This window comes from Mytilus edulis, chromosome 6, assembly GCF_963676685.1.
Source record: "Mytilus edulis chromosome 6, xbMytEdul2.2, whole genome shotgun sequence".
NCBI lineage: Eukaryota > Metazoa > Mollusca > Bivalvia > Mytilida > Mytilidae > Mytilus > Mytilus edulis.
The window spans coordinates 1,618,841-1,631,770 of record NC_092349.1 but is presented as its reverse complement, the minus strand read 5'-3'; the positions used below and the strand labels follow the sequence as shown (position 1 = coordinate 1,631,770).

The window sequence follows — 12,930 nt, the reverse complement described above, 5'->3', positions numbered from 1 at the left end:
ATACATGTGTTTGGCAAATGCACATTGATGGCTACAGTATTAAGACTGTAACTTAAGAAAACTGTGTTCTTGTTAAAAATTGTTAGTAGGGTTTTTAACAAAATAAGTTTGACGTTTAATTAGCAACATATGCCCACTAGAACTGTAAAGGTGTGCACGACAGGTACAAGCAATATGAAACATTTACTCCTGTTTTTTTGTTTCTTTAATGAAGACCGGTAAAACTTTTAAAATTATTTTACATTTATTTAGTACAATAATTGCTTCTTTATTTTGAAAATAAATTGAACACACATGAAATCTTGAAATGAAGAATACGTTAAACCAGTCTTTATCATATCAGTACATGAATACTCAGTTATATCATTCATCTAAAATCATCAAAGCACGCACATATTCTCCTTTCACAAGATTCAAACTTGACCGTATATTGTTAAATTGAATGATATTGATTCTTTAGCCTTTAGTTTTGAAATATGTTTGGTAAATATAAACAGCTTAAACAAGATTAACTGTCATGAACATATACAACATCTGCCTTTTTGTTAAAAATAAATTAAAATCTAAGATTTATTACATCTTATTTGTTTTTTCCTACATATCATAATGTACAAAGTTCAACCATTGTACGTATACATCATATCTGGGAGAGACCAGTCAATATTGTCAATATAATCCCATAATCCTGTACAAAACAATTATTTCATTGATATAAAAATGAACAATTTCATGGTGTCAGTACATACTTGAGGGTGGTGAAACAACAGGGTAGGATGAACCGTTTAATGTTATTGGTAAATACAGTCCTGCTTGTTATAACATGGACGGCAAACGGTGTACATGGATGTTCATGCTTCCCGCAACATCCACAGAGTCAGTTTTGTTCTGCTGATTTCGGTGAGTTACAGTTCATAATAAAATACATTTTATTGATGTTACATTGTCTTCAAATAAATGTATAACACTTAATGTCAATTTACCACAAGCAAATGTCTTTATAAGATTTTTATATAAGTTTTAATGAAGGACATTAGCCTTGAAACGTTATTACACATCCTTTGTAGAAATTATGGTTATTATACATGTAGCACCATCAACGGAGTTGGGGTGACATATTGCTATTCTACGTTTCTTTAATTCTTACTATGTCACCCGATCGACGATGTCGGATGAAATATTGCTGTTTCGTTGTTTAATAGTTATAATTATTATTCTAACCTATGTTTTTTCGCAAAATTTCTCAAAGCTAATGGCCAATAAAAAAAACCCACCACCTGTAAATGTGCGGTCAAACCCTTTTGCCGCAGTAACTATGAAAATAGCAAAATCGTGAACGTATAGAATAATTTTTCAAAATAAGAAATTAAAATATACATATCTAGCATTTAACAATACACAATTTCAATCAGAGACTGGATAATGTAGATGTTTGTTCGCTTTGGTCATGTTGGTCTATTATGATGAACATTAGGAGATTGGCAATATGACAGTATGCCGCAGAGTTAAAATGACGTAAATCACACCGCAAACATCTTCAACAATGAACATTTACTTTATAGTCATTAAACAGACATAATTAGCATACAATACAATTCAAACGCGCAAAAAATCTGCATTGATCCATTCAATTCTAGTATAAACAAAACCAATCACACACGAATACATTATTGTAGTGTTTTATGGAAAGGTGTTGAAGGAACAAGTCAAGAAAGGCCCACCTCATGAATTTTTTTATGATGATCAAACAGTGAGGAAATATACAATGCAAGTTTTGCATACAATGAAGGTAAACATATATTTTTGGAAATAACAACTAAAGAGACAATTTATGTACGAGAAGTGAGTAGTACGAGGTAAACAAAAGTTAAAAATCTAATAAAAAAATATATCAATAATTTGATATAGGTAATCAGAACGTTTATGAATGTAAATTTTGAAAATTTCACGTCAAAGAAAAATCGTATGAAAAAAAAGAGGTCGACAAGGACAGGTGCACTTCCACTACCATCGGAATGCCGACAATTTGTTGAAAAGTCTACTTTAAAATTCAACAAAAATATTGTCAATAAGATACTCCAGACAACTGATCACTTGTTCCTCTGTGTAATATCGTGTATCTTCTTGCTCATTATTAACAACTTATGCCAAATGGTTTCACAAAGTTATTCATTTATAGCGTATGCTGCCAGTTTTATTATTCGATTTGTCATTTTCTCAAGGGGACGTGTACATATTTGAAAAATCAAAAGTGTCGATGCATGTGTAGAACTGATTTCAGAAAAAGATCGAGATTAAAAATTATCCAGAAGTTTTTTTTTTTAAATCCAAATTTACTATGCGAGTAAAAGATTTTACAATATTTATAAAGACCGTCTTTCACTGCGATTAGAATGTTTGCCATTCTAATGAACAATGTTGTAGTCGAACATCCAGAAGCTCCGACAATGTAACATCGTTTCGTATGAGTTTTTTTAAGCTCATGTAGCCACGAAAAACAATACAAATCCTCCTATGTGTTGGTCAATTTATTTTCATTGAAGCCATAAAGGACTTATGACTTAAAAATATCATCCTTGTCAAATGATATGTTTTCGTATGTGGTATTACCTAGGTGATCACTTATTCCTAATTCGTTTACAAGACACTCGCATTACATACAAATACAATGATTAGTATTTGAAGCTTTGTCCGAAGGAACAACACCATATTTATCATGAAGAAATAATATACGATTTACCGCCTCTTTGTCTGGGGAAAAGTAGACATTTTGTGTTTAACAAAAGTACTTTTCTGTTGAAAGTCGAAGGTAAATATACTTGTATTTGAAATCTAATCGTTGTGTTGTTATAAGTTAAAACAGATTAACAATTATTCTGTATGTTTGTTCCAAAATAGGGCCTTCGTACCCGTGTTGATCGAGAAGTCGTTGTCCAGTCACCAGGGAGTGGTGCTCTGTGTGGAATGACTCTTCAAGTCGGCGAACAGTATGTTATTATGGGTAAGTATAGATAAAATAAAAAAATCATCATCGAGTTTTATCTATCTTTTGTCGACCACAAAGATCACTTGGATTAACTAACAACGTATTGGACTTCCATGTTACGAAAAGAATAAAGAATAAAGAATAGCAAACGAAGCATAAGGGACATTCAATCTCATAAGTCGAAAATAAAGTGTAAACGCCATGGCTTAAACAAAAAGCTAAAAAAATCAACAAATGAACAATAGTATTATTGTACACAAACCACACCATAGCAAACTAAAAACTGAGCAACATGAACCCCCACCAAAACTATGTGTGTCGTGATGAAGGTTATACTGCCTTTCCCCCCGTAACACGAAATTATATTCTTGAATGAAATCTAGACACGAAAAGTACCATCGTGCATACAGAGGGCAGTATCTAATAAATTTCGTAGTACGACCACATCTCCGTTTTGACTTTTAATGGATATGTGTTAATGTGTGAAGGGCAAAAACGTTGTATATGTTTTATGATGTTTTTTCTACTGTGTTGTAACTCAGCGGCGGATTTAGAGGGGGTGGCAGGGGGCCCGGGCCCCTCTTTTAAGGAAAAAAATTGGTTGCTTATATAGGGAATCACTTAAGCGTGACTGGAGCGGGCCCCTCTTAGGCAGTAAGTGGGCCCCCACTTATGAAAATTTCTGGATCCACCACTGTAACTTTTTCATGCATTTGCAGATATAACTTTACTGGCATTGAATATATGATAATATAGTATAGTAATTACAGATAGACCGCGTGGTGAATTTATTTACATTCATTACATTTTCATAGTCAAAACTAGTAAATAAAGGTATGGATGTCCTTCATTTCTGCCTTTATTTTTTGCACTCATTATTATTAATCTTTAAAAATAAGACTACTTTCTGTTTTGTATTATAGGTCATAGAGATGGAAGGAAAAAGATGATAAGATCATGTGACTTTGTGAGGAAAGCAAGTAGTTTGTCATTTGAGGAAACGTTTTACCTATTTACCAAAGGTCCATATTCATACTTGAAAAACTGCAAAAATGGATGTGATGTAAGTTGTAGCCTGTCGGTTGAGAACGCGTTACTGTGAAACACACCTAATTACCTATGTTAAACATTATGATTTCTTTAAAAATGTCCTGTACCAAGTCAGGAATATGGTCATTGTTATATTATAGTTCGTTTCTATGTGTGTTACAATTTAACGTTGCGTCGTTTGTTTTCTCTTATTTTTGAGTGTACATTGACATTGCGATAAGACGTGTCACGGTACTTGTCTATCCCCAATTCATGTATTTGGTTTTGATGTTATATTTGTTATTCTCGTGGGATTTTGTCTGATGCTTGGTCCGTTTCTGTGTGTGTTACATTGTAGTGTTGTGTCGTTGTTCTCCTCTTATATTTATGCGTTTCCCTTAGTTTTAGTTTGTTACCCCGATTTTGTTTTTTGTCCATGGATTTATGAGTTTGAACAGCGGTATACTACTGTTGCCTTTATTTACCACATTTCTGCTTACCATGCTCACACATAATTACCACAGTGTAGATACTATTCTGTACGCTATCAGGAAGTCGCGATTTTCGAAGCGAGAACTTCTTGGATCACATTTTAAATTTGATGGGTATACTGAATTAAACGGTAAGTTGATCATCTGTACATTGCTTAATGATTAATTCAGCCGACATCGATATTCTCAAATGGTTTAGAATTAAATTCCGCACATTCATTATTCGTATCTTTGCCTTCATCAAGAGATTTTCAATTGCATCACTAAGAAAAATCAGTCGGCGAACCTAAAAACAATCTTTTTACCATCTTAGTGTACAAATTAACGTAAAAACCTGACTTAATTAACTAAATGAAGTATATTTCAAGTGGTGGTAAAAGTTTCAACCGGATCTTTGAATCCAGAAATAAGAAAATTACACTTGTTTGAATTTCTCACTGTACGATCAGTCTCGCTTGTATATTTTAAAACTGTATGATCAGTCTTTATGTCACTGTATTCTAGTGGTGATTTCAAAGTTATTTACGATACATTAGAAGGTGGCATTTTTCTAAATAACACAAATATATTTCAATACAGTCACACCCTGAAAACTTATGAAACATGTTTTAGCTTGGTAGGGTGTACTCGACTTACTACATTAAGTATAAGGATGTTTAAATGTTGCTAACATAAGAAGAAGGTTGGATGTATACTAGTATATAAGTTTCAGAAATGTCCTCCGTTATTCTTAAAATTGTACAAAAACACAGATTTAGTTGTTATATAAAAATGCATGTATTTACACACATTCGAGGCCGTACTGTATATGTCACAGTTTCTTCACTTTGTTTAAGATGTAGAGCTGTCTCTTTGACACTCAATTGTACACCACTTTGTCAAGCAAGGGATTATAGTGATAAAGAAGTCCGTCTTTCCGTTCGTCCGTTGGACCAGTACAATATGTTTCGCCGGTTTTGTAAGCGCATCTTCTCATAAACCAGTTAATATACAATGGGGGTTCCGGCCATTTTTAAATGGAGAGGGGGTCCAATCCAGGAGAAAAGGGGATTCCAAATATATGTTCCCATACAAATGCATTGATAGTTAAAAAAGGCTTTCAAACTGCAGGATCCCCTGTTTTTGAATCCGTCACTGATATAACTATAAATTAATCTTATTCGGTTTCCTTATCATCAATGATAATGACTGTATTGTGCACCGTTTATTTCGAATTTTAGTAAAAACCTTTTATGGGGTTATTTTATATAAGATACGGACTTGAACATTGCATTATATGGGGGCACCCATCAGGTATTTCCAACACCTCCTAAACCAATCATTTAAGTTTTCTGAAATTGCTCCATTTTTACTCGACTAATGCATTATGGACCTTCTATTTCTGTAAACTTACCAAAATTATATCACATGAATTATCCCCCTGCGCAAAGCTGTCTTTATCCATTTTTTGTTATTTTAAAAGAGACAAGCTTGATTTATGTTATCATCAATTGGTCAACGGCTGACGGTGTAAATAATCTTTAAACATGTAATAGCTAAACAGTTAACTGTAACAATACACTATTACAAAGTCCACAAGCGAATCATGCATTACTTTTTAGGCATTTGATTTTAAATTAGACTGATTGAACAAAAATACAATTATTTTGTTGTCTACAAAATTCATCAGAAATATATTTGTATTGTCTGATGAAAGTAATTACATGTTATAGTTCCCTGGATAGTTCATAATATCACATATACACGTATATACCTTCAAATTGCTGTTGTTTTTTCTTCAAAATCACGACTGGTCATACAGTGAAAAAATCTGAAATCGCTTCTAGAATACAGTCAGTTCTAGACTGATCGTACAGTAATTTATTTTGGGATCCTCAAGGAAAACATATTTGTTATGGGAAATACAAATATTCTACTTAAATACGAAAAGAATATTGAAACAGTATATATTTAACTGTAAACTGATACAAATATTTGCAATAAAAGATTATTTGCTTTGTACTACGAGAGCAAAATTGTCCATCAATTTCACAAGTTGATGTGATGCACACGTATATTTTATATTCTTGTTACAGTTACTCATATTTATGATGCTATATATACCTAGAAGATGTTCAGAGTACTTTGTAGATATAGGAGTAAACAAATGATGAGAAAAGTTACCGTAGGCAAAACCGTCCTGTTAGCCAGTTGGAAATCATCGCTTCGAAAATCGCAACTTCCGGATAGCGTACAGAATAGTATCTACACTGTGATTACTATTACCGTAAATAAAAAACAATAAATTGTAATCACATATCATAAATAAATAAAATAAAAAATTGTGTTTTATAATGTCAAACAATTATGTTTATTTTGTTGTCTTAATTGCAATTTATCTTATTGTATTTATACGCTGCTTTTTATTTTACTTTTTTTTTTAAAGATGTGCTTTTGTTCATCCTATTATTTTCATGATAGCAAGTATGTGATTACAAAAAAGTTTCAAGAATTGAAGCTCTCAAAGGTTGTATCGGAATAACTTATAATAACCTGATGTCAAAATACAATTTTAAACTATATCTTGATATTTTTTTCCAGGACATAAGCGATAGTTCCAGGGGATGCCACCTCTCACATGATAACTATGGCGCCCTTGAATGTTTGTCTGGTTCAGCATTATGCCGTAAGGAGAAAGGAGTCTGTAAATGGTATAATAGTGAGAAATGTCCAACAATAACAGTAAAGCCAATAATTCCAACAACACCACCATTTCGTCCACGACCAGTCATGCGCCGTTAGAAATAAAATCAATTAATACATAGTTTCAGTTTGTTAAATAAATCGTTATATTTGTAGCTAATTAAACATATCTGTTTACCGCTTTTTTTTTTCGAAGGACCACCTTGGAAATTATAAATACAGGGTACCGTTGAACGCAATAGCAGCACATATATAAGACAATCTAGTCTTCAACAAGACACAATTATCTAAAAAAAACATCCAAGTAGATATTTTTGAGTTTATTGTGATGTGAATAGATTAAAGAGAAACAATGATCAGAGTTAAATTATCCTAATAAGAAAAATAATACAAATAAGACACTTATAAATTTGTTTAGGGGCCAGCTGAAGGACGCCTCCGGGTGCGGGAATTTCTCCCTACATTGAAGACCTGTTGGTGACCCTCTGCTGTTGTTTTTTTATTTGGTCGGGTTGTTGTCTCTTTGACACATTCCCCATTTCCATTCTCAATTTTACGTGCACATATAAATATCACTCTCATTTCACTGCATGTTTAAGACGACCCCGAGCAGTTTCAGTATAATTTTATTCAAAAAGGTAACAAAACTGAAAAATCTAAAGAAAATTTAAACAGAAAGTCTGACCTTTAATGACAAAATCAAGCACCCGATCACATCAAACACAAGAACAACCAATGACATATTCTAAACTTAGTAAAGGCATTTTGCTATGAAGGAAATGGTTGGTTAAATCTGGTTTTATATAAAAATTGAGGAGCACGCTGAAATTGCGAATTGAACAACATACCAATGATGTAATATCAATAAATTGAATATGGCAATGAAATCCAGCATTTACTGTCATTATAATTTAGCCCGACTATCACACTGAGTCACGAGAACAGAAAAATGAAGACAAATGATACGGAAAGACTGTCTTTGAAAAGATGGTACACGACACCTTTAATTCAGGAGGGAAGAAGTATAGAATTAAGACAACATAGTTCTTACACATAGGTGTATTGAACTAATCAGAAAAAAAATGGTAATTTATGTTTGATATAAAAGGTATTGGACTGCTTAACCTTGTAGAATACCTTTTGACTGATAATTTTGAATAATAAAGAAATAAGTGTTATATAGAAATGAAGGCATGTATTGCCTCTTTCTCAGATATGACGTGCCGGGTATCGTTCGTTCTGGTAACTAGTTCTCTCTAAATCTACATACATTGTTTACTGGTTTCTTAATGTGTGCGCTTTTGTTCTGTGTTGAAGGCGACATAGTCTGCGGTTTTCAACTGAAGATAATCCAAATACGATGTTCCTTTGCCAACTGTTTATTACTAATGTAAATATAATGTGTCATAATTTGATTTACTACATAACCTTCTCGTCTATTTCACCATACACTAAATTATATATGAACGGATCTAGATTTTCGACAACTATAAGACCAACAATACAACTATACAGAAGAGACCAAATGACACAGCAATTATCAGCTATGGGTCACCGTACATCTAGATCTTGAACAATGAATATAACCAATCTGTGTACCTTTTTGAAAATGATAACAAATTGTGGTTTTGAAGTTTAGAAATCCAATACTAAGCATTTGATTCATGTTAAGTTATATTTGATATTGCAACACGACGGGTGTGGAGCAAAATATGCTAACCCTACCAGTGCTCCTAAGAACACTTTAATATTTGTTGGGGTTGTGTTGCTCAGTCGTCAGTGTTCTATGAAGTGTTCTGTTTTAGCAATGGCCCAGTCAGTTTATTTTCAACTTATGAATAAAAAAAATAATACTAAAACTTAAAATGAGAAAAAAATTGATAAATAATTAGAAAATAATGTCACAGTTTAGGTAGGTTATGATGTATAATGTAATGGTAAACGGCGGATTTTTGTTCAAGGTAATTGCTTTTTTTTTTTACATTTTAAAAGTTTAGACCTTGCTATCACATTCGCATCGATACAATATCGTGATTATCATACTTACTAGATATAGTTAAGGAAACACAATCTGAATTTTTACAAACTCGCGACGATTTATACCCGCGATAATTTTCTACTCGCGAAGGTCGCTAAGATAAATCGCTCGCAAAAATTAATTGGTTTACAGTAATACTGTAACTTTAATTATTTATCCCTGATTGAATTTATTCTGTATGTAAATATAAAAAATCGTTTTGTGTATGTTCACTTGTGTTACTATGTCTTTTGATTGAGTAACGTCATTTCAATTGAAATTTTATAGTGTGTCTTTCTATGTTGTGATGTTACACGATTATTTCAGAAAAGAAGGGTGAATGTTTGGTACCATTTAATCCCGCTGCAATTGTTTTCGCCCGTCGTCCTAAGTCAGGAATCTGATGTTCAGTACTTGTCGTTTGTTTATGTGGTAAATAAGTTTTTCTCGTTTATCGTGTATTGAATAAATTAGACCATTATATCCAATTTGAGAGGTTGAACACTAGTAATTGATGGTACCCTTTATAGCTTGCTGTTCCGAATAAGCCAAACCAGAGTGTTGAAAACCGTACTCTGACCTATAATGGTTTTGTTATATAAGTTGTGACTTAGATGAAGAGTTGTTTATGGAACCCCCATACTCGACAGACACTTAGACTGTGGGTGATCAAATTGAAAAGTGCAGTGCTAAAATTTTATTTTACTGTAAGTTCTTCATTGTTCTTATCCATGCCGCATCAAATTTTCCAAATAGCAGAAAACATTAAGATATAACACAGAAGACATAACATAACGTTTTTGACTTTTGACGCTAGGAGCGCCTGGACATGTAACAAGAGTAGTTTTAAGAAATTTAAAATTCTATTAACTAGTTAGATTGACCAAACGGATCAGTATGAATTATTGTCAATAGAACAATAAATATATGCTTGTCAATGAGACAACATTTTCTAGAGTTCAAATGGCATAGATATGAACCAATACACGACACTGAAAAGCCTTCAACAGAGAGAAAAACCAACACTGTAAAGTCATTACATGTAACCAGAAACAAATTGGTTATCTATGAAATAAGACTCAAGATTGGAACTATTATTTTGATTCTGAGGTTATATCATTTGAAATCAAATTATAAACACCTCCTTAATTTTAGGTTTACATAACTCACAAAAACAACGAAAATTCCAAATTTCTAACAGTCTTCATTGACAAGTTAGTCATCAACTTAAAAAAAAATCAAATACAATACGTGGTGATTGAACACAAATCAAATCAATATGATATAAGTAGCATTTTAATACGTAACATTAATTTTGTAAAAATAAATGTATTTTTGAAATAGCAATTGAAACAAATCAAACATTAAAGTAAATAGAATCAAAACATATAAAACTTAATATACAGAAATATAAAACAACTGGAAAACTAAATTTTTGTGTTTCAACAATCACTGTTCCAAAACTGATAGCAGATGTAGTTCCGGGACATCATAATCTAAGTTGTCTTACTTGCAAAGCTATTTTTTTATAAGATCTATTTGAAGTATGTTCTTCTCAAGTTCTTTTTCAAGAACTGCACATTGTAATGAATGCACATCTTTAGCTGTGTTCTTCTTCTTTGGTGCTGACTGTATGCTGTAAGAATGAAAGCACACTATTGAAAAAACATGCTGCAAGTTAAGCCCTTTTTAACTGATTTTTATAATTTTTTTCTTTTGTTGTACTTTAACATCACTGCATGTCCCAGGTTACCAAAGATTGAGTGCTTACAACCATGTTTGAATGCGACAACAGCCTGTAGATTTGTGGTTTATATCTGTTATATGTATTTTTCGAAAACTTGTTTTTTTATGAATTAGACTGTTAGCTTGATAAATCATAGTTTTCATCGCAGGGTCTTTTACATCCGACTCGCATACAGCATTGTTTTTTTCTCTTTTCATTGTTGGCGAATGCAGTACTGTTTCCAATAATTCGTTATATCCACTTGATAAGAACGTTGGCAGATACATGTCTCATTGTCAATTTATCGCATCACCTTATTGTTGATACTTGCATCTTTGATGAGATTATCTTTAAAGGCTATTTTAAGATCTGTGTTTATAATTGTTTTAGAGAATTCTTATAATTTCAACTATTTATCTCTACATTTTACAAAGAACACAAATGGAAACGAATACATGTTGAGAATTTCTTGTTGTGAATTTGTAATAACATTACCTGCATGCACTTAAAAATCTTTTAGTCTGAGATTGGGAATATGCTAAACTATTTGGACCTAAACATTCAGCCTTTCTATCAGTTCCTTGAGAATCATCAGCCACTGGACAGGTCTGCTGATTATTCTGCAGGTTTGAGTGATGCCTATCTTCATCTTCTAAACATACAGATTCGTCTGCAATGGGCTTGGCGGTAGCTGTGCATGGAGAGTGGATTCCATTTGTAACAGGATTTGCTTCTTAAAGTAAAGAAAAAGAAATATAAATTATTGTAAATACTTTCAGTTAAAAAATAAATCTGAGATACGGACCATATCCCAAACGTTTTATGTGTTGCATGATATGTAATAATTTTGTGTTTAATATATTTTTACATATACTTAGGCTGTATTGAATTCTGTAAAACAAAACATATAACCAAACATTATATAAAATGGATAAATCATATTAGTTCCAATTTGCTTAATTTTCAACTTGTAGTTGCATAAGACATAAACATTTGAATTATGACTTTGATGTGTGATTAGTTTATGAAAAGGGGACACAATGCGTTTTGCTTGTCTGTTTAGTTGTTGTTTTTGCTTTAGTTTGAGGAGGTTTCTATGTAAAACCCCATTTTAAAGTAGTACTGGATTGAGTTTTTTTATAATTTTTAAAGTAGAAGTACAAGGAGGAATAACTCAAAATTTACAAGAAGTAAGAAACAGGATATGACCTTTTATCTACGATGTAAGCAATGAATCAGTTCTTATCTGCACAAAACACATGACAATTTAAATATTTCCTACATAGTAAGTAGCTGTTTATATTAGGGATGTCAAAAGAACTGAAATTTAATCATGTTAATACTCGCATACTCGGTCATGATACTCGAGTACTCGCGAGTACTCGTATGAATCTTAAACGTCTATTGAAAAGTTTAGATTTTAAGAGAGATGCAGCGTTTTTGTTATTACCTTTCATAAACATTTTAACGGAAGACAAACATACTACAAAACTTAGCAGAGCTTGATCCTCTGTGTTTGTGCCAATTAAATAATGAATTACCGACCGCCGTTTCTACATATAACTTACCATAATAGTAATTATTGTTTTCGTATGTGTTCATGAACCAAGTTCAAATAAAATCAAAAATATTTGCATGTAAGGTCCGATAAAGTAGACATACATATGTATCATTTGTTCCTGAGGAGTTGGTACTTTTTATAATACGACTTCTCCATTAATTTGTCAACAGCAATATTTGACTTCAAATGACTTGTGCTTGTTCGTGTTGATTAGTCTTACTTTTTCTTTTTTTTAATTTTATTCAACAACAAATTGCACTTTCTGTTGTTAACAATATACCTCACTAATCCGGCATACAAGTGAAGAGTCCCTGTTTGTTAATACCAGAAATCCAGGGTTGTTTTCAGGTAAGCATCAATATCTTAAATAAACATTAGTGTTATCATATAATCTAACCGCTATGTTGTAAAATTATCAGCATGAAATAATAAACAAGTAAA

General features: G+C 32.2%; 1 protein-coding gene across 1 annotated transcript; it reads left to right on the top strand.

The window, feature by feature from the left end:
- Positions 1-723: 723 nt before the first annotated feature.
- On the top strand, positions 724-7,306 carry LOC139525932 (metalloproteinase inhibitor 3-like). Its single transcript, XM_071321134.1, has 5 exons — positions 724-897; positions 1,674-1,786; positions 2,896-2,998; positions 3,907-4,046; positions 7,084-7,306. The coding sequence occupies exons 1-5, from the start codon at positions 774-776 to the stop codon at positions 7,282-7,284; spliced, it is 681 nt and encodes a 226-aa protein (XP_071177235.1). The 5' UTR covers positions 724-773; the 3' UTR covers positions 7,285-7,306.
- Positions 7,307-12,930: the final 5,624 nt, after the last annotated feature.

What these genes read in the sequence shown, in the direction of transcription:
- LOC139525932 (XM_071321134.1), top strand. Translation starts at nt 774, where the DNA reads ATGAACCGTTTAATGTTATTGGTAAATACAGTCCTGCTTGTTATAACA. An exon ending in GTTTTGTTCTGCTGATTTCG is followed by an intron (nt 898 to 1,673) that starts GTGAGTTACAGT and finishes ACATTATTGTAG; the next exon opens with TGTTTTATGGAAAGGTGTTG. An exon ending in AAGTTTTGCATACAATGAAG is followed by an intron (nt 1,787 to 2,895) that starts GTAAACATATAT and finishes GTTCCAAAATAG; the next exon opens with GGCCTTCGTACCCGTGTTGA.